This window comes from Schistocerca serialis, chromosome 1 (assembly GCF_023864345.2).
Source record: "Schistocerca serialis cubense isolate TAMUIC-IGC-003099 chromosome 1, iqSchSeri2.2, whole genome shotgun sequence".
In the NCBI taxonomy this organism is placed as follows: Eukaryota; Metazoa; Arthropoda; class Insecta; order Orthoptera; family Acrididae; genus Schistocerca; species Schistocerca serialis.
The window spans coordinates 1,105,571,872-1,105,593,583 of NC_064638.1; the positions used below are offsets into that span (position 1 = coordinate 1,105,571,872).

Here is a 21,712-nt window from a genome sequence, read left to right on the forward strand (position 1 = left end):
GTTGTGTAATCAGTCCGAATGGACGACAGAGGAAAAAAAAGGGATTTAAGTTTCACACAAATATAATGATTTTTGAAAACGCTACTTACAGTCTGGCATAGTATAAGATTAAATAAATACACAGTTCTGATCTACACAGTGCTATCTAGTGACGCAGAAGAAGAACATGTAAGCCGTTTTTAAAAAAGTAACGCTAAACATGTTCCAACAGGCTTCTGCTTCTATCTTTCAATAACCTTACGCTAACATCGATAGAATGTAATGCTAGCTATTAGAAATGAAGATTTCTCACAGTTTGCAGAGACTTCAGGACTGATGAGCTCATATGGAAGAAGATTAGTTCTTAATTTTTCCCAGCTTATATTACATTTCTCAGTAGAGCAGAATAAATTGCATGGAAAAATAAATAAAATACACAAATTTTTCAGAGGCTCATCACTGAAATTTTTAAACGCTGTTGCCTAAGTTATTTCACTACTTTGACAACAGAAGCATTGCTGCAGTACATTATAGGAATAATACAGCACATTATATTAGGATACTTGAGGTCATTTCTTGTCCACACTTATGTAAAGGCAAATTATGAAAGGATACTCTTCTAAACACATGTATATCAACAATGATTTATATAAATATAAAGAATTCTCATTTAGTCATTTCACTAAGCGTTTAGTCTGTCACTTATAATGAAACTTATCCAAACAAACCAAACAGACCACCAGCTCCACCTCCTATACCACCTGGCAAAAGACCTCCAAAATGACCTGCTCCTCCTGCTACACTCGAAGATTGGGATTCTGATCCTGAAAAACCTAAAGGAAATCCTCTGTTTCCTCCTAACCCACCTCCAAAGCTCCCAGCTGATGACTGAGAAGAAGACCCAGTAAATGAGCCACCACCAAGCCCACCACCCAGTGATCCAGCTGATGATTGGGATTGAGAACCAGTAAACGACCCACCACCAAATCCGCCATCTAGTGAGCCAGCTGATGACTGAGATCCAGATCCAGTAAATGATCCACCACCAAGTCCACCTCCTAGTGAACCAGCTGATGATTGAGACTGAGATCCAGTAAATGACCCACCACCAAATCCGCCACCTAGTGAGCCAGCTGATGACTGAGATCCAGATCCAGTGAATGAGCCACCACCAAGTCCACCTCCTAGTGAGCCAGCTGAGGATTGAGATCCAGACCCAGTAAATGAGCCACCACCAAGGCCACCTCCTAGTGAACCAGCTGATGATTGTGATCCAGACCCAGTAAATGTACCACCGCCAAATCCACCACCAAATGAGCCAGCTGATGACTGAGACCCAGACCCTGTAAATGAGCCACCACCCAGTCCACCTCCTAGTGAACCAGCTGACGATTGTGATCCAGACCCAGTAAATGAGCCACCACCAAGGCCACCTCCTAGTGAACCAGCTGATGATTGTGATCCAGACCCAGCAAATGAACCACCACCAAATCCTCCACCTAGTGAGCCAGCTGAGGATTGAGATTCAGATCCAGTAAATGAACCACCTCCAAATCCACCACCTAATGAGCCAGCTGATGACTGAGATCCTGACCCTGTAAATGAGCCACCACCCAGTCCACCTCCTAGTGAACCAGCTGACGATTGTGATCCAGACCCAGTAAAAGAGCCACCACCCAGTCCCCCTCCTAGTGAACCAGCTGATGACTGAGACTGAGAGCCAGTAAATGAACCACCACCAAATCCACCACCTAGCGAGCCAGCTGATGACTGGGATCCAGACCCAGTAAATGAACCACCAAATCCATCATAACCACCACCAAATGCTCCTGAGCTGGATTGTGACTGTGATCCAGTGATTCCTCCATCAACACCGTACCCACCTCCAATAGCACCAGATTGAGACTGTGAACCACTGATTGCACCACCTACACCAAATCCACCTCCAATAGATCCAGCACTTGACTGTGACTGTGATCCAGCTACACCAATTCCACCTAAGCCACCATGACCTCCATACCCACCTCCAATAGCTCCACCAGATGACTGTGATCCAGCTCCACCAATTCCACCTACTCCATCATGACCTCCATACCCACCTCCAATAGCTGCCCCAGATGACTGTGATTGTGATCCAGCTGCGCCAATTCCACCTACTCCACCATGACCTTCGTACCCACCTCCAGTAGCTCCACCAGATGACTGTGACTGTGATCCAGCTGCACCAATTCCACCTACTCCACCATGACCTCCATGTCCACCCCCAACAGCTCCACCAGATGACTGCGACTGTGATCCAGCTGCACCAATTCCACTTACTCCATCATGACCTCCGTATCCACCTCCAACAGCTCCACCAGATGAATGTGACTGTGATCCAGCTGCTCCAATTCCGCCTACTCCACCATGACCTCCATACCCACCTCCAATAGCTGCCCCAGATGACTGTGATTGTGATCCAGCTGCACCAATTCCACCTATTCCACCATGACCTCCATATCCACCTCCAATAGCTCCACCAGACGACTGGGACTGTGATCCAGCTGCACCAATTCCACCAACTCCACCATGACCTCCATGTCCACCTCCAATAGCTCCACCAGATGACTGTGACTGTGATCCAGCTGCACCAATTCCACTTACTCCACCATGACCTCCGTACCCACCTCCTATAGCTCCACCAGATGATTGTGATCCAGCTGCACCAATTCCACCTACTCCACCATGACCTCCGTACCCACCTCCTATAGCTCCACCAGATGACTGTGATCCAGCTGCACCAATTCCACCTACTCCACCATGAACTCCATATCCACCTCCAATAGCTCCACCAGATGACTGTGATTGTGATCCAGCTGCACCAATTCCACCTACTGCACTATGACCTCCATGTCCACCTCCAACAGCTCCACCAGATGACTGCGACTGTGATCCAGCTGCACCAATTCCACTTACTCCACCATGACCTCCGTACCCACCTCCTATAGCTCCACCAGATGACTGTGATCCAGCTACACCAATTCCACCTACTCCATCATGACCTCCATATCCACCTCCAACAGCTCCACCAGATGAATGTGACTGTGATCCAGCTGCTCCAATTCCGCCTACTCCACCATGACCTCCATACCCACCTCCAATAGCTGCCCCAGATGACTGTGATTGTGATCCAGCTGCGCCAATTCCACCTACTCCACCATGACCTCCATACCCACCTCCAGTAGCTCCACCAGATGACTGTGACTGTGATCCAGCTGCACCAATTCCACCTACTCCACCATGACCTCCATATCCACCCTCAATAGCTCCACCAGATGACTGTGACTGTGATCCAGCTGCACCAATTCCTCCTATTCCACCATGACCTCCGTATCCACCTCCAATAGCTCCACCAGATGACTGTGATCTGGCTGCACCAATTCCACCAACTCCACCATGACCTCCATGTCCAGCTCCAATAGCTCCACCAGATGATTGTGACTGTGATCCAGCTGCACCAATTCCACCTATTCCGCCTCCAACAGAGGTTGCACCAGACTGTGATCCTGCTCCACTAACTCCATGCCCTCCAAGATAGCCACCTCCAATAGCAGTTGATTCAGACTGTGAGCCACTGATAGCTGCACCGTGACCTTCATAGCCACCTCCAAGTGATCCACCTGCTGCTTGTGATTGTGATCCAGATGCAGAAATTCCACCAACTCCACCATGACCTCTGTACCCTCCACCAAGAGATCCAGCAGCTGACTGTGATTGAGATCCAGATGCACCAAATCCACCAGCTCCACCTCCAAAGGAACTAGCACCTGATTGAGATGATGAACCACTGATTCCATGCCCTTCGAGATAGCCTGCACCAATTGCACTTGACTCAGATTGTGATCCACTGATAGCTGCACCATGGCCTCCAAATCCACCTGCAATGGATCCACTTGATGCTTCGGATTGTGACTGTGATCCAGCTGCACCAATTCCACCTGTTCCACCTCCAATCGAACTTGCTCCAGACTGTGACCCTGCACCACTGATTTCATGTCTTCCTAGAAAGCTTCCACCAGTAGCACTTGATTCAGACTGTGATCCACTGATAGCGGCGCCAATTCCTCCTAAGCCGCCCCCAAAAGATCCACTTGATGATTGTGACTTAGATCCAGATGCGCCAAATCCTTCTAGTCCGCCTGCTATTGCACCAGACTGGGATTGCGACCCACTAAATGCACCATTGTATCCTAGGCCAGTGCCAAAAGAGCCAGATGAAGATTCTGAAGAGGATCCAGCTATACCGACACCATTGAATCCTCCTCCAATAGCACTTGAACTTGACTCTGATGAAGATCCGCTAATTGTACCGGAACCACCGCCTAATGACGCTGCTGAAGACTGTGCTGCCGATTCAGATACTGCAGCTCCACCTGGTTTAATGCGTCCATATAATATGCTTCTTCCTAAGTGGTCTGCTCCTGCTTCCAGACTTGACACGCCTTCAGCGGACGCTGTTGACTCTGAGCCTGTTGTAGCTATTCCAATTTCCTTGTCGAGGACGTTCCGCTTTTCTTGTTTCAGTCCTGAAAGAAAATTTGTGTTTAATTTATATAAATAAAAGTAAGCTGTTTCTGCAAGTTAACATGTAGAGTTATCTTTTATTGCTCAGTTTCTCTGCTGAACTGCTTGGCATAACTTATATGCACTGTAGAAGAATTAAATCGAAGTTACTGTTAAAAACAGTGAAATTTAATTTCGAAAACCATTTACTTTTGTGAAGTGGCTGGTCCTGGATGTGGTCTTCTAGTTGAGTTGACTGAAGTTTCGTTTAACAATGTATGAAACGTCATAGAGAAAAAGAAACATCTTAACGATCTTCTAATGCGTTTTGAAATTTGTGTCCATTTCATAAGACTGGTCCTGGTCACTTCAATTTTAATGACCGAAGAGCAAAAAACCGCCTACCTGGCCCTGGTTTGCCCTGATACATCGTTCAAAGATGCGTTGCAAGACATCCACGACATCACCATCGAAGTGGTGCCATGTTTGGCCACAATTCCTGCGATTGTGATGAAAAACTGCTGTGGACAAAATAGATATCTGTTCCTTTAGTTTAAGTTTTTAATAGTTATTATACTACGTAATTTTTAATTTATTTGTTGCAATATGAGTGAGTTAATTGAAATATGTATGTATTAGAATAGAGGCAGAAGAACTGTATAGGTGAGCGTATGGAGAAGTAAAATATTTGTAGGCCTGAAACGATGATTTGAGAACAGTACTAATAAATATTAAAACTATGTCACATGTAGTAAGAAAAGTCGAAGCGAATAATTCCCGTTTTCTAGAAGGGTCGTCGGACAGGTACGTATAATTAGGGACCTATATCGCTTACGTCAGTCTGCTTTGTAGTCATGTAAGTCGTGGTATGCTCACCAATTATGACCCTTTTAGAGAACCAAAATCTTAATAGTGGAGTTCTGTATTGTAACATACATCTTGTGAAAGTCAGATCGCTCTGATCGTCCATCAGATCTCTAGCGCTGTAAATGATGAGAGATTGGTTAGTGAATCGTTGGTTGATATCCTGAAGACATTCGGTATGCGAGGGTGGTTTGAAAAGTACTCGGAATCCCGGCGAGAAGTCAGCACTAGCGCAACGAGTTGTTCGCGTGATATTCATTGGACTCTTGCCTGTGAACAAGTGCCACGTCAGTGCTCTCCGAAGAGCGCTGTGGCGGTGACGTGGCTCTGTTGTTGTTCCCGCGTTGTGATTTGCGAAGATGGAAAAAAATCGAGATTCGAGCAGTGATTAAGTACTTCGTAAAGAAAGGTATGAAAGCAGAGGATATTCATGCCGATTTCCAGAATGCACTGGATGTCTCTGCTCCTTCATATTCCAACTGTTGCCAAGTGGACAAATTAATTTAAATTTGGTCGGGAGAGCTTAGATGATGATCCGCGCTGTGGTCGACCAAGATGAGTCACTACTCCATAAATCAATGCAAAAATGCCAGTGGTCATGGAGGATCGCCGATTGAAAGTGCGTGAAATTGCTCACGTTTGCCAGATGTCATCTGAAAGGGTACATCACATTTTAACTGAAGAATTAGAAATGAAAAAATTATGATGGGTGCCGTGACTCGTGGCGCTGGATCAAAAACATGTGCCGTCGCCAGAGCAAAATTACACGAAGTAAGGTATGAGTTGGTGCCACGCACGCTTATTTACCTGATATGGCTCTGCCAGACTCCCAACTCTTCCCAAAATGGAAAATTTTTCTTGGCGGACGAAGATTCACTTGAAATGAAGAATTGATAGCCGGAGTTGACAACTATTTTGCAGGCCTGGAGGGAATCGTTGGACCAAGTGCATGAATCTACAAGGAGACTACACTGAAAAATAAAAAAAAGCTTCGGTGATGTAAGTACTTTTTCTTCTATTCAGTTCCGAGAACTTTTCAAAACACCCTCCGTAGTTCCACACCGCCATTTAGCGAACAAGATACAAGTTTACGGGGTAGCAGACCAGATTTGTGGCGATGCAGGACTTGCAAGCACATTGAACCCATCGTGTCGTTCTTAACGGGAGGAAACAGATATAATGCTAATTGCGGGAGCACATCAAAAGAGTGTTGAGAGACCCGTTACTATGACGTAAACTCTTACCTGAAGAACTATGACCACATTTTCATCTTCGGTAATCTCTTGCGAGTTCTTTGCTTTCCATATTTTGGGAAGAGGTAGTACGAACCAAAACAAGGGAAAAAATGTCCAGTAAACATAGGTGTCTCAGGGGAAGACTCAACAACGGCTACTTCACCGACTCTCCGTGGTGGTTCAGCAGTCATCGCACTGTACGTATGGATACTTGTCTTACTGCAAACAAGCCTATTTCCTGATCCAAGGTTCTAGACGTGGCTGTGCCAGCCTGTATGGAGTTTAGATTCCTTGAACCCACCGATTCCATATTCTCGCCTTAATATTTAGTTGACGTCCACCTGTTGCTGTTGTGGTCTTCAGTCCAAAGACTGGTTTGATGCAGCTTTCACCGCTACTCGATCCTGTGGAAGCCTCTTCATCTCCGAATAACTAATGCAACCTACGTCCTTCAGAATTTGCTTACTGTATTCATCTCTTGGTCTCCCTCTATCACCTTCACTCCCCACACTTCCATCTAACACTAAATTGGTGATCCCTTGATGTCTCAAAATGTGTTCTATCAACCGATCCATTCTTTTGGTCAAGTTGTGCCACAAAGTTCTTGTCGCTATACTTCTATTCAGTACTTCCTCATTAGTTATGTGATCAACCCATCTAACCTGCAGCATTATTCTCAGCAGCACATTTCAAAAGCTTTTATTCTCTTCTTGTCTAAACCGTTTATCAACCATGTTTCACTTCCATACATGGTTAAACTCCAGAGAAATACCTTCAGAACAGACTTCCTAACTCGTAACCTATATTCGATGTTAACAAATTTCTCTTATTCAGAAACGCTTTTTTTATCATTGCCAGTCTACATTTTATATCCTCTGCTTCGGCCATCATCAGCTATTTTCCTGCCCAAATAGCAAAACTCATCTACTACTTTAAGTTTCTCGTTTTCTAAACTAACGCGCTCAGCATCACGTGATTTAAACTTGCACGCCAAATGGAAAAGTTTCGTCATAGCTGGCTCTACCTACATCAGGAGAAATCGTCGTAATAAAATAAGAGAAATCAGGGGTCGCACGGAAATATTTAAGTTTTCGCCTTTACCGCACGCAGTTCGAGAGTGGAACGGTAGAGAAATATCGTGAAAGTGGTTCGGGTTAAGCCCTCTGCCAGGCACTTAATATGAATTACGCAGTACCATGTAGGTTTAGACAGTGCCCAACGCGAGCGGAAACATCGTGGAAGGATAAATCGCAGCCTCTTCAGTCCTGTAAACCAATATAAAAGCATGGTTGTTTGTACGAAAATTAAAATTGTTGGTTGAAATAGTTGTGCACAATGTATATGCAGCAGTATAAGCTCCAGTGTACTGACAAATGCAGTCCAATCAAACGCTATCGCATTTGATGCCAGTAGTACAGTGTATAACAAATTATCAGCAATTCAGGTGCCAGAGGATGGAGCTCTGTATAAATGCAATCGGCTCAGTGCGTTGTTAGTGTGTGCGTATGTGCCTTTCCTGCAGACAGGAAACAGACACCACTAATGCCACTGCGAATTGTGTACGTAAACCAAGAGCGTGACACTGCCATGCGGAAATCGGTTATCATGTGATAAAAAAACAAAAATCGCAGGAAACGGGACTCTGTAATATCCAAATCGCCAAGAAGTTGAACCGTTCAACTACAGTGATTTATAATTTCGATGGAGTGGGCTCACGATGTGGATAAAACGGAAAATATGGGCAATGTAGGAAATTATCTGAGGCGTCGAAAAGGTTACTTTTACGCAAAGCAAGCGCTATTAACCGTTATTCTTCTCAAATTGTTGCTAATTTACAGTTATCAGTAAGTGCAAGACATGCACGACAAATTCAGTCAAATGAAAACAGCTTGCATTCAAGAAGCGACCGCACAAACCTGCTCCAACGCCCAAACATAAATAGGCTAGATTGGAGTTTGCTGAAAATCGTATGTCACGGACTTGAGAACCGGTTAAAGTGATCCTCAGTGATGACAAGAAGTTTAATTTAGATGGTCCGGATGGATTTCGATACGTCTGGCATAATCTGAGAACAGAGCAGCAGGTAAGAATGAGCAGAAATTTTGGTGGTGGAAGTGGGTAGCCTTATGCACGTCTTGCTTGGATGAACACTAGAATGAACTCAATATGTAAACGGAGGTGTTAGAGACAGAATGGATTAGAATGTACGAGCACTTAGAGTATGAAAGTGCAATGTTTCAACGAGATAAAGCATCTGCACATGTTTCTGCTACGACAAAAAAGTTGCTTGAAGGTAAAGTTATCTATGTCGTGCCCTGGCCTGCACATAGCGTAGATTTGAACCACGTGGAAAACCTTGCAAGGCGTGTTAATCGCAATGGAAGGCAATGTGGGCTCGTATGTAGGCTGAAAAGAGCGATACGAAAAGAGTGGGCAACAATTTCACTGCAAGAACTACAAACCCTAAGAAAATCAACGCCTAAGAGAGTTTTTGATGTAATTAGGAAGAACGGAGGTTGAACCGAGTACTAACACTGCAATAAGACAACAGGGCAGCGAGCGCCTTTATATCAATTTCCATCCAGGAAATGCAAACGCCTTATTTTGTTCCTCGTGCTATGAAATAAATTATATAATTCCGCCATGATTGCTTATGTCTTATATGTGTCTATTACTTTCGTAATTGTCCCTTAGGAATGCACACAGCCGGCTGAAGTGGCCTAGCGGTTCTAGGCGCTACAGTCTGGAACCGCGCGACCGCTACAGTCGCAGGTTCGAATCCTGCGTCGGGCATGGATGTGTGTGATGTCCTTAGGTTAGTTAGGTTTAAGTAGTTCTAAGTTCTAGGGGACTGATGACCTCAGAAGTTGAGTCCCAAAGTGCTAAGAGCCATTTGAACCATTTTTGAATGCGCACACATTTGAACATTTGAACACTTTCGTAATTCGGTACGTATATGCTTCGGACAATTTATATTACTTTCATAGAAAACCTGCCTTTACACTGATTTCCACTACTGTATAAACCACGATGTCTAATTCCGACGCTTGCTGGTGGACATTTATCCTTCTTACGCAATACAGTATTGTCATGAACAATACAGTTTCTGAATGAGAAATCCGCCGCATAACCTTTCCTTACCTACTCTTTGTGTTACTCCTACTTTGTGAAGCTGCGTTGAAATGGTATTCATTTGCACATCCAAGCTTGGGGTACACTTAGTGTCTGACGTTTGTTGCATGCCAGCTTCATTGTGTTTAATTTTACTGGCTGAAAAGATGACCTGATAAATAATGTTGTGAGCTTCCCGAGAGTTCGTAGACGATGCACCGACATACAGAGTAATTCTAGAGCCATAAAATTCGGAGCTATCGCATACGTGGTGGGGAAGGCGGACGTCATGCTAACAAGACGACAACGCGTCAGCCGATTTTTGCATTTTCTTATATTTATAGTATGTGAAGTATAGAACTGATCTATCATTCCTTCAAGGCAATTCGATACAACTCTCAAAAATTCTTGAGAAAATCAAATTTTGAACTTTCTGAGCGGCGCTTTAATATCATAATGAAGAGTCGACTATTCGACAGGCGGCGGAATGCTCGCTTGCCCTACGGGGATGCTGGTGTCGTGGCGGGGGAGGGGCCGGGGGGGGGGGGGGGGCGGGCGGGAGCTTGGCGGCTCCTTTCGGTCCCCATCCAATGCAAAATTATAATCTAAGTTGCATGTTCTACGAGCATTTGCGTGATACGCGAAATACATAAAGAAAATTGACAGACTGATAAGTACTGGATCGCTTGTTCAAGTCTCGTTTCAGTCATTATTTTTTCTTTTTTCATTCAGTTTGAATATCTATGTCCCTGAACTATAAAATTTATCAAATATATGCTAATTAGCATATATCTAATTGTGATTTTAATGAAAATGCACGCCTTCCTATTTTTAATTACATACCGGTATTGCATACAAGAATCCAGTTTTAAAATTGTTAATGAAGATTGTTTAAATTTTTAAAAATACAAATTAATTTGTTTTACCTTTTGTATTTCATGCTGCACGGAAATTCTTACAAAACTTGAACCTTTGTGTTAAAGTTTTGGTCAACTGGGTATCAAGCACAGCCACCTGCCTGTTGAGTAGTCACTATCTTTTAGGGTGTTTAATGCGTTCGTAAAACTTGGAAAGTCGACTTCCTCGAGAATTTTTGAGAATGCATGTAGCTACTTTGGGGGAGAAGTATTTGAGTCTTGAAATACAAAAAAATGTATAAAAATCCGACAGTCGTGTGGGCTCCTTGTAAGACTTGAGTGGAAGAATCGTAAAAAAAATGGCGGTTCATCGTCGAGGGATTACATTTACTCCGTTTTCCATAAATGCTGCAGGTGAATGCCGAGATGGTACCAACATCAAGAACATGACTGATTCCTTTTCTAATACTTGTGCGAGTTAAACGCTTCGTCTCTGATGACTTCATTGTCGAAACTAAACAACTTTTTATTATTTTCATAACGTGGTTCGCTTACAGAGCATCTTCGATTATCTTTATACTAGTAGTGCTTGAAGGGCAACGCGCGGACATCGGCTTCCTAAAGCAGTATGATGCAATTCTAATAAAAGCTAGGAAACAGTCAAGTTAAAAGATTTGAAAATTCTAAGCGCTGTTTAATTACGAATCGCTTGAAAAATAATAATTTAAATATTTTTAATAATGTAATACTTTTATTTTTATATTAAGTTTCTATTATCGCAATCTCTAGAAAGAAATATATTTTTATTTCATGTTTTCAATTTTTGTAACAAATTGTAATTCATCGTGAATACTCACTTTTCCAAACGATCAGTAAAAATGTTCAAATGGTTCAAATGGCTCCGAGCACTATGGGACTTAACATCTGTGGTCATCAGTCCCCTAGAACTTAGAACTACTTAAACCTAACTAACCTAAGGACATCACACACATCCATGCCCGAGGCAGGATTCGAACCTGCGACCGGAGCGGTTACGCGGTTCCAGACTGAAGCGCCTTTAACCGCACGGCCACACCGGCCGGCAGTAAAAATGTTATTTTGATTAAAAAATTATCATTCAAGTCAGTATTTATTAGTTCAAATTTCAATATGATACTAAATATTAAATTCACAGTTTGAAAAAAAGGAAAAAACCTCGATCGATAGTCGAAACAGCAACATCGGAATACGGAATTAGTACAGTACACGCTCAGTTTTTTTGTAACCATTAACGGTTCAGTTAAAGGGGTTTCATTGTTGCGCACTTAACAGCACCCGGAAAAATTCAAAGTAGATTTATTTTGAGTGTTTTTGAGAACTGTGTCGTATTTCTTCAGAAAACTGAATGTCGGCGCACTGATTTACAAGGCTTGTAAGGGTGAAGAAACTTAAAGAGCGCCAGTCTGTTAGCCCCTTGTTGGTTGTTCTCGAGTATCATTCGACAGGTTAGGGATCTTACCGAATTGGACTGAGAAAGAGGCAGAAGGCCATATGAACAGTTGAGAAGGGAGTGAGCTAGGGCTGTAGCCAATGTTATTAAGTCTGTACATTGCGAAAGCAGTAAAGGAAACCAAAGAAAAATTTGGAGGAGGAATTAAAGTTCAAGGAAAAGAAATAAAAATTTTGAGATTTGCCGACGGCATTGTAATTCTGTCAGAGACAGCAAATGACGTGGAAGAGGACTTGAACGGAATTGGCAGTGTCTTGAAAGGAGGATGTAAGACGAATGTCAGTAAAAGCAAAACAAGGATAATGGAATGCAAACAAATTAAATGAGGTGATGCTGAAGGAATTAGATTAGGAAACGAGACTTAGTAGTAGAGGAACTTTGTTATTTGGGCAGCAAAATAGCTGATGATGGCCGAAGTAAAGAGGATATAAAATGTAGACTGGTAATGGCAAGAAAGCAGATCTGCAGCGGATAGGCACTTGGTGCAGGGAGTGGCAACTGACCCTTAACATAGACAAATGTAATGTATTGCGAATACATAGAAAGAAGGATCCCCTATTGTATGATCATATGATAGCGGAACAAACACTGGTAGCAGTTACTTCTGTAAAATATCTGGGAGTATGCGTACGGAACGATTTGAAGTGGAATGATCACATAAAATTAGTTGTTGGTAAGGCGGGTGCCAGGTTGAAATTCATTGGGAGAGTCCTTAGAAAATGTAGTCCATCAACAAAGGAGGTGGTTTACAAGACACTCGTTCGACCTATACTTGAGTATTGCTCATCAGTGTGGGATCCGTACCAGGTCGGGTTGACAGAGGAGATAGAGAAGATCCAAAGAAGAGTGGCGCGTTTCGTCACAGGGTTATTTGGTAAGCGTGATAGCGTTACGGAGATGTTTAGCAAACTCAAGTGGCAGACTTTGCAAAAGAGGCGCTCTGCATTGCGGTGTAGCTTGCTGACCAGGTTTCGAGAGGGTGCCTTTCTGGATGATATTGCTTCCCCCTACTTATACCTCCCGAGGAGATCACGAATGTAAAATTAGAGAGATTCGAGCGCGCACGGAGGCTTTCCGACAGTCGTTCTTCCCGCGAACCATACGCGACTGGAACAGGAAAGGGAGGTAATGACAGTGGCACGTAAAGTGTCCTCCGCCACACACCGTTGGGTGGCTTGCGGGGTATAAATGTAGATGTAGATTTAGAAAAGCGTTTCTAAAGAAGGGAAATTTGTTAAAATCGAATACAGACTTAAGTGTTAGTAAGTCTTTTCTGGAAGTATTTACCTGGAGTGTAGCAACGAACGGACGTGAAACATGGACGACAAACAGTTTAGGCAAGAAGAAAAAATTGGTTCAAATGGCTCTGAGCACTATGGGACTTAACTGCTGAGGTCATCAGTCCCCTAGAACTTAGAACTACTTAAACCTAACTAACCTAAGGACATCACACACACCCATGCCCAAGGCAGGATTCGAACCTGCGACCGTAGCAGTCGCGCGGCTCCAGACTGTAGCGCCTAGAACCGCTCGGCCACTCCGACCAGCAGGCAAGAAGAGAAGAGGAGCTTTTGAAATGTGGTACTAAAGAAGAATGCTGAAGATAAGATTTGTAGAGGTAACTAATGAGGAGGTACTGAATAGAATTGGGCAGACAAGAAATTTGTGGTGCAACTTGACCAACAGAACGGATCGGTCAATAGGATACCTTCTGAGACATGAAAGGATCATCAGTTTAGTGTTGGAGATAAGTGTGGGGATAAAAATGGTAGTGCGCGACCAAGAGATGAATACAGTAAGCAGATTCAGAAGCATGTAGATCGGAGTAGTTATCCGGAGATGAAGAGGCTTGCCCGAGGTGAGGTGTGTGAAGAACTGCATCAGACCATAACAACAACATCTCAGAAATGCTATACAAATGCGAGCATAGACGTCACAGGAGATACATCGATGCTGTACCACACTCTGAAGAGCCCTGTCGTGTTTTGTGATACCTTGGGCGTATAACCTCGACTGTACTCTAGTTAGTACAGTTTTGTAAAGTGAGCGTCATTTACGATGGCGGCCGAGTTTAGGTTCGTTCTGAGCATCTGAAGTCACAAAACACAGTCACCAGAGCACGGACGAGTGTCTTCAGTTTTAGAAACGTTCAGTCATAAATAAAGTAATTGAACAAAAGCAATGTCTTGATAACAGACTTTCTTTTATAGAAAGTTTGGAAAAAGCATTCTTTATACCAGTTGCTTCATATTCTATTAATTAATTAAACCAAACAAGCAATAAGCCTCCTAATTCAGGTGATAGCAAGGAAAGGTGTTTGTATCATTCTAACTAACCGCTTCTTCGCAATAAAGAACAGCGGTAATTGTTTATTTCCTATTGTACGAAACGTGAGTAATTCATAGTCATACCATCAGTGTTTGTCGGTATTTTGCGTGATATTTTAAAGTCCTCCGGGAGGACTATTGAATGACGAGCTGCGTTAGCGTATTGGTTAAGGTGTTTGGCTGCTAAACGAGATGTTCTGAATTCAAACCTTGTTCGCCGCTTAATTTTTTCTTTATTTAGAAACAATATCGAAGTGTCTTACTTCATGAATTTTATTCGTTTGAATGTGATTTTTTGAAATTTCTAGTGTAACGAAAATCGACCATATGGAAAGTATACACTATGGACTTTTACCTCTGCAAACTCTTCAAAATTTCGTGCAATGGTTTAGTACATCTAATGCTGCACAATAACTGCGTTGAACATCGAAACAAAATTAAGTCGTTTATGGGGGGAAGGTATCAGTCAAGAAGATGTGTAAAAATCAAATTTTTGGCGAAATAGTTTTTGTGAAATTGAATGATAAAGTGTGTCAAAGCAGTCGAAACACCATGTGTCTTCACAGGCGAGGAGTGCAGTGATAACAAAATCGCGCACAGTGCGGAATGCGGGGAGCACATCTCTGTAGCAGCGAAAGGGTTACTGCGGCCGTGGTGGCTTTACTTCATAAACTGCGCGCTCCCCCCTAAACGTTAAGTTTGCGAACTATACTACGGCGCTGCCTCTCTTGGCGCGTGCAACTGGCAACGCAGCAATCTCCCGCTTCTGGGCGGGCATGCGCTAACCGCCAAGATAAAAGAATTGAACTATAGTAGACGGTGCTGTAAAGTGTCCCCTGAGAAGATGCCCGACGAAAACATGTGGCACTAAGTGAGTTGTTAGCTACGCGGACCTGTCTAATGGCGGTGCCGGCTGTTTACCTGCGCTAGCGGAGGCGAGCGCGATCGCCAGCAGCAGCTGCAGCAACCGGGAGGCCATCGTGGTCAGCGGCGTCTGCAGGCGGTGGCGGCGGCAGCGTCGCGACTCACCGCCCTCTGCTTATATGCCCGCACCGCCTTCTCCATTAGCGGGGAAACCACGCCTTATCATCCCTAACGACAGCTAGCCGCGGGCGACTCGCTGCCATCACGAAGCATCGCTCGCCCACCTATCTCGGTACCATCTCGCCACCCCCACGTGAAAACGTGCAGAGAAGAAAGTGCTCTAATTCTGCACGCTACGACCGCCACGTCACCTACGCATTTCCGCCTACGATGTACGTAACGACAACACAGAAACATTTCGTCGTGTTCTTCTCTCCTTGTTTTTCACTGGTGTTAGATCACCGTTCGTCAGAAGGACCACGCTCCAAGGCGTTGGGTTATACCGAGCAATGTAAACGCTGTGAATACTGGTACCTCTGTACAGGTAAGTAAAATATACCTGTGCCACTGTCTTTGGAATACGGCGGAAGTCGCTAAAAATAGACAAGGCTCCAAGTTTATGTCGATTCCTCGCAAGCTGTGACAAGGACGCGAATAAAATCTTGATCCAGAAAGTGTAGAATAAGTTCCTTTATTCCGTCTACGATAACAAAATTGTCAGGTCCGTAGATTACCGGTTTCGGTCAGCAATGATCATCCTCATACCTGCAACAAAGCCAGCCGGTGTGGCCGGGCGATCCTATGCGCTTGCTGGAACCGCGCGACCGCTACGGTCGCAGGTTCGAATCCTGCCTCGGGCATGGATGTGTGTGATGTTCTTAGGTTAGTTAGGTTTAAGTAGTGCTAAGTTCTAGGGGACTGATGACCTCAGATGTTAAGTCCCATAGTGCTCAGAGCCATTTTTGAACCTGCAACAAAACATGGGAGAAAAGACAAATACAATTAATGGATTGTCTAGACATTAAAACAATAAAATATGGAAAAGCGTTACTGACATAAATGTGGAAAACAGACGCATGAATATGACGAGGCGTACCTGTTTTAAAACATGTCCCAATATAATGAAACAATAGTGCTATCGTCAGAAGATAAACACAAGATTAGCTTAGCATCGTCGCACATATTTAAAATATAATATATACTACACATAGTGTTGGCGGAGTCGTCTTGTTAACAGCGCTACTGTTCATAACAAACTGTTGGACAACAACCACATACTGTTTGCATTGTAAGCTCCTTAGTCCTCTCTACTTTAGGTGTACACACATTTAAAAAAATGGTTGAAATGGCTCTAAGCACTATGGGACTTAACATCTGAGGTAATCAGTCCCCTAGATTACAACTACTTAAACCTAACTAATCGAAGGACATCAGACACAACCATGCCCGCGGCAGGATTCGAACCTGCGACCGTAGCAGCAGCGCGGTTCCGGACTAAAGCGCCTAGAACAGCTCGGTCGCAGCGGCGACACACATTCATCAGTTATATAACTGTGCAATATGAAGTAAAAAAGTACGGAAGGTAAGGTTCATTGAGAGCTTACCAGGTGCATAAGCTATTAAAGTAATAAAATGTAGTAAATTAAAAACACAACTAAATTTAGATTGTTAAAAAGGAAGTAGTTAACTGACAATAATTCTGATACTCTCTTTTGGCGAATTTTAGATAAAATTGTAATGGTATACATAAGAACAAGCTTACGGAGCTACCAGAATAATATAAAAATGATAAAATAAATAGGGAAAGAAGCCAAATAGATGAAACAACATACTGTTATATTTTATTATTGTAATAACTTATACACCTGGTAAGATTACTATAGACTTTATCTATCGCATTCTTTTTTATTCTATATCGTACAATGATATAATTAACGATTATGTGTTTTTTTTCACCTTTTGTTGCAGATCTGAAGACGGTCATTGCTGACCGAAACCGGTGATCTAAGGACCCAATAATTTTGTAGTCATAGACGGAAAAAAAAAATATTTAGGCTCGATTCCTGAAAGAGTCTATACGGAATTTGTCGCAGAGTTAGTTCTCATTTTAACATTTTATTTAAACACTCAAGTCAGCAGAAAACGCAAAGGATTCTGTAAAATAACAATTTCAGGTAAGGAAATAGAAGGATTGACCATATGTATACACATATAAAAATTACAATCAAACAGATTTGCTCTGAAACGTTTTCCTGTGCGTTGGACAGCTCTTCCTCGTTGCAAGAATCAGGACTACATAAACACTGATGTAGATGTTTCTTTGTCTGTACTTCCTCACACTCACAAAATGTTCGCTGTTCATTAGGTTATCCTTAGATTTGCCAACGCCCGTTCGTAGCTTTTTCAGTGATACCCGTCTGTTCCATTCCAAGTTGTCCAATTGGTAAGCATTCTGCAATCTTTACCCCTGCTAGAGGATGACTTACTCTGGCTGCCAACAGTTCTTCTTAGGCTTCCTTGGATGATGTATTTAGTGCAAATGTTGACTATAAAAAGCTTTTCGTAGACTTCAACATATGTCTTGGTCGAGTATGCCCATGTAGTGGCTGTAACGCATTTTCTTCAACTTTCTTCCTTTTGACATTTGCGGCTACTTCCCGGCGAATGCGATGATGAGCAGTGCTTATCGTTCCGCACAATTTGTCATTATTATTTGGTTTCAGGTGTCCATTAATTAGCCTTGCAGTTTCATTAAAGTTTTCGTTTACTTCTTTGATGAGGGCGGATTTATACTACAGTGGGCAGGCATGTTCACCAGCCAATAAACAGAGTGCTGTAGCAGAAATACAGATCACCTAGAACCGGTCATCCCAATTACTATCAACAGGTTTCCGGACAATGTTGTTTCGGACTGACTTCGTATGTTTGCTATTAATGCAATGCGGCAAGTGAGTGATCTAAGTAGCTCCTGCGTATTTGGGGTAAAACAGTGCTACACTCGATATCTTCCCTAATCAATTTCAGTTTCCTATCCCCCCCCCCCCCCACCCCAGCCGCGTGGAGTGACCGCGTGGTTAGAGGCACCATGTCACCGATTGCGTGGCCACTCCCGTCAGGGGTTAGAATCCTCCCTCGGGCATGGATGTGTGTGTTTGTTCTTAGCATAAGTTAGTTTAAGTAGTGTGTAAGTTTAGGTACTGAAGACCTCAGCAGTTTGGTCCCTCAGGACTTCACAAACATTTGAACATTTTTCCTCTCCGCCTGTCTGTTTCGTATGTGGAAAGTACAGACATGAGTTTTGTATGGCTTTCAGTGGTTCTTGTAATAGTAATCAGAAAACATTCGGAGAAGTCTTATCAGCACCTGTTCTCCTACTTCAAAATCATCTGTCTGTATTGTCAAAGCAAGCTGATCAGCATATATGAAAATTTTGCATGGATTAAATATTGGCTGATAATTTGTGTAAATGTTGAAGAACACCCGTAACAACATGCTCTTTTGGAGTAGACTATTTCTTTTGTTCCTCCAACGGCTGTGTCTTCGTTGGAATTCAACATTGAATCTTCGATTGTGCAGTAAGGTAGCAATTTGCCTTAAATCTACAGAAATCTAAAATCGTTGTGATCGTCAGTGTTAGCAATACTGTAGATCCCTTGAACATGAAACGTCGTCCAGTAGTTGGACGAAAGCTCAGGTCACGCCCGTCTACAATAACGGTAGCAGATGTGATCCACAAAACTACTGTCCAGCATCGCAGACATCTATATGTTGTAGAATCCTAAAATATATCCGAGCTCAATCAAAATGAGGTATCTCGAACAGCACGACCTCATCCATGCCTTCTAGCATAGTATCCGAAAATATCGCTCATCCGAAAGTCGAACTCTCTCTTTTCTCAGATGACTTCCCCAAAACGGTAAATCAAGGCAGTCGGGTAGATTTCGGTACGGTATTTCTTGACACTGGAAATGTGTTTGACTCGGTACCAGATGAATGCTTATTAGCAAAATGTATGATAATAATGGGTATCAGACAACATTTGTACCTGGACTGAGGACTTCTTTCTAAGGAAGCCGCAGCTTGTTAAAAACGGATGTAGAGAAACAGACAAATATAGAAGTACCTTCACGCGTGTCGTATGGAGGTGTACTGGTGCTCTGTTTGCATTCTGTAATAATGACCTATAGACAATATTAATGGTAACCTCATACTTTTTGCAGATGACGCAGTTATCTATAATCCAGTACTGTGTGACAAAAACTGCACAAATGTTCAGTCGGATCTTGATAAGGTTTCAAGGTGGTGCAGAGACTGGCAGCTTGCTTTAAATGCACATAAGTGTCGAATTGTGCTCTTCACAAAACGGAGGACAGTAGTAGCCTATGATTGCAATATAAACGACTCAGAACTGGAATCAATCAACTCAAATTTATGTTCAACAATTTATAGGCTCAGTCGTAGGTAAGGCGGACGGTAGATTTCAGTTCGTTCGCAGGGTACTCAGAAAATACTGTCAGTCTAGATAGTACACTGCTACAGAATACTTGTGCGTTCTATCTCAAAATTGTTCTCAGTGGCATGGAACCCATACCAGATTGGATTATTGTTATTGATATTGAACGGATACAAAGAAGGGGAGCACGAATGGTGAAAGGTTTGTTTGAGAGCGTCACGGATGCGTTGAGAAACCTGAACTGGCAGGTGCTTGAAGACAGACGCCAGTAGCCCTGCAAAACCTACTTGGCTAAACAGTACCAAGAACCAGTAGTAGGTGAAGACTCTAGAGGTTTTCTTCGATCCCTTACGTACCTTCCCCTAGTCACCGTGAAGACAAAATTGGACTAATTGTAGCGTGCAGAGACATTTAAACACACATTCTTCCTATGCTTCATATGCCATTTGTAGAGTTCGTGTGTACATCTACCCACAAATTTCCGTAGCGAGTTTTCTGAATTATCTGAAACACACTAAATTTTCATTTTTATACTTCTTAAAATGTTTAATACTGATTCAGTATAGTCGAATATGTCGGAACACATGCAGAATGTATTGAAAGAAAACAAACCCAGATGCTACATTGCAAACAACAAAGAAAACGACAACAGTTATTATTATTAGCAAGTTTTACAAGCCGTGAAAGCTGTTCACAGCTGACGTCGCAATATCTTGTCATGTAGTTTTATCTTGTCATGTAGTTTTATCTTGACAGCCGGCATATGTGGCCGAACGGTTGTAGGCGCTTCAGTCTGGAACCGCGCGACCCCTACGGTCGCAGGTTCGAACCCTGCCTCGGGCATGGATGTGTGTGATGTCCTTAGGTTAGTTAGGTTTAAGTAGTTCTAAGTTCTAGGGGACTGATGACCTCAGATGTTAAGTCCCATAGTGCTGAGAGACATTTGAACCATTTTTTTTATCTTGGCATTTAATTTTCCAATTCATCACGCACAGTTTACCTTCTCTGATATTGTCGAAGAAGCGTAGTCTTGGTCTTCTAAGAGGGTGTTGCTTATATACTGGTAAATTTTCCTTTCTTTTGGAGATCGAATTGAGTGTCCAATCCAACGGTCTCCTAGCTTTAATTTTTGGGGCAATATCTGGTTCTACTTACAGATCAAAGACAGTCCAGTCACATCAACGTGAACCACCTATGTTTAATGTCAACGTTCAGTAATCACTCACAGATGTCAGGTGGCAGCACTAGCAGTGGAGGGTATATAAAGCGTGTTGGGGGAAAGCGGAAAACAGTGCAGTCATTGTCATAATATGGAAACGGGGCGATTTATTTGACGTGTAAAAGAGCGTGATCAGTGGCTTTCGGGCCATGGTTGGGCACTTCCGAAACGGCTAAATTTGTGAACTTTATGCGTGTTGTCATGGTTCAAATACACTGTGCATGACAAAATGTCGCTTTTCCAAACTGGTGCCGAGGCAACTGTGAAGCACCAGGGGCGTGAGATGACAGGCATAAACGACGGCTGCGGAGTTTGTACGGGAGAATAGACGTGCAAGTGACCGCCCAGATGAACCACGGGGCTACCAATGGTGTATCCACAACGACTGTTCAGCTAGCGTTTCTATGCACGGGTCTCCACAGAAGGCACATTGTTCACGCACCCATGCTGACTGCTGCTGATCGTACGGCAGCTGGACTTTCACTGAGTGGCGACAGGTGGTCTTTCAGGATGAATCGTGTTTTATGCTCCACTGGACACATGGCTGTTGGTGTGTATGGCGTGAAACGTCTGAAAGCAAACGCCTGGGCAATGTTTTCGTGGCATTCCCTGGGTGACTTCGTCGTTCTGGAAGGCACAATGGATGAAACGTGCAAGTGTGCATCTATTTTTGAGGACCATCTCCGCCCCTATATGCAGTTCGTTGTTTTCGAAGAGAATCGGGATGAGTTTACCTTTCACCCTGGCCACCAAATTCCCCGGATTTAAACCT

General features: G+C 43.3%; 1 protein-coding gene across 1 annotated transcript; it reads right to left on the bottom strand.

Moving 5' to 3' along the window:
- Positions 1-693: 693 nt before the first annotated feature.
- Positions 694-15,383, bottom strand: LOC126455738 (spidroin-1-like). The gene is made up of 4 exons (XM_050091509.1): positions 15,326-15,383; positions 3,249-4,544; positions 2,694-2,960; positions 694-2,375 (listed from the first exon to the last, which is right to left on the bottom strand). The coding sequence occupies exons 1-4, from the start codon at positions 15,381-15,383 to the stop codon at positions 694-696; spliced, it is 3,303 nt and encodes a 1,100-aa protein (XP_049947466.1).
- Positions 15,384-21,712: the final 6,329 nt, after the last annotated feature.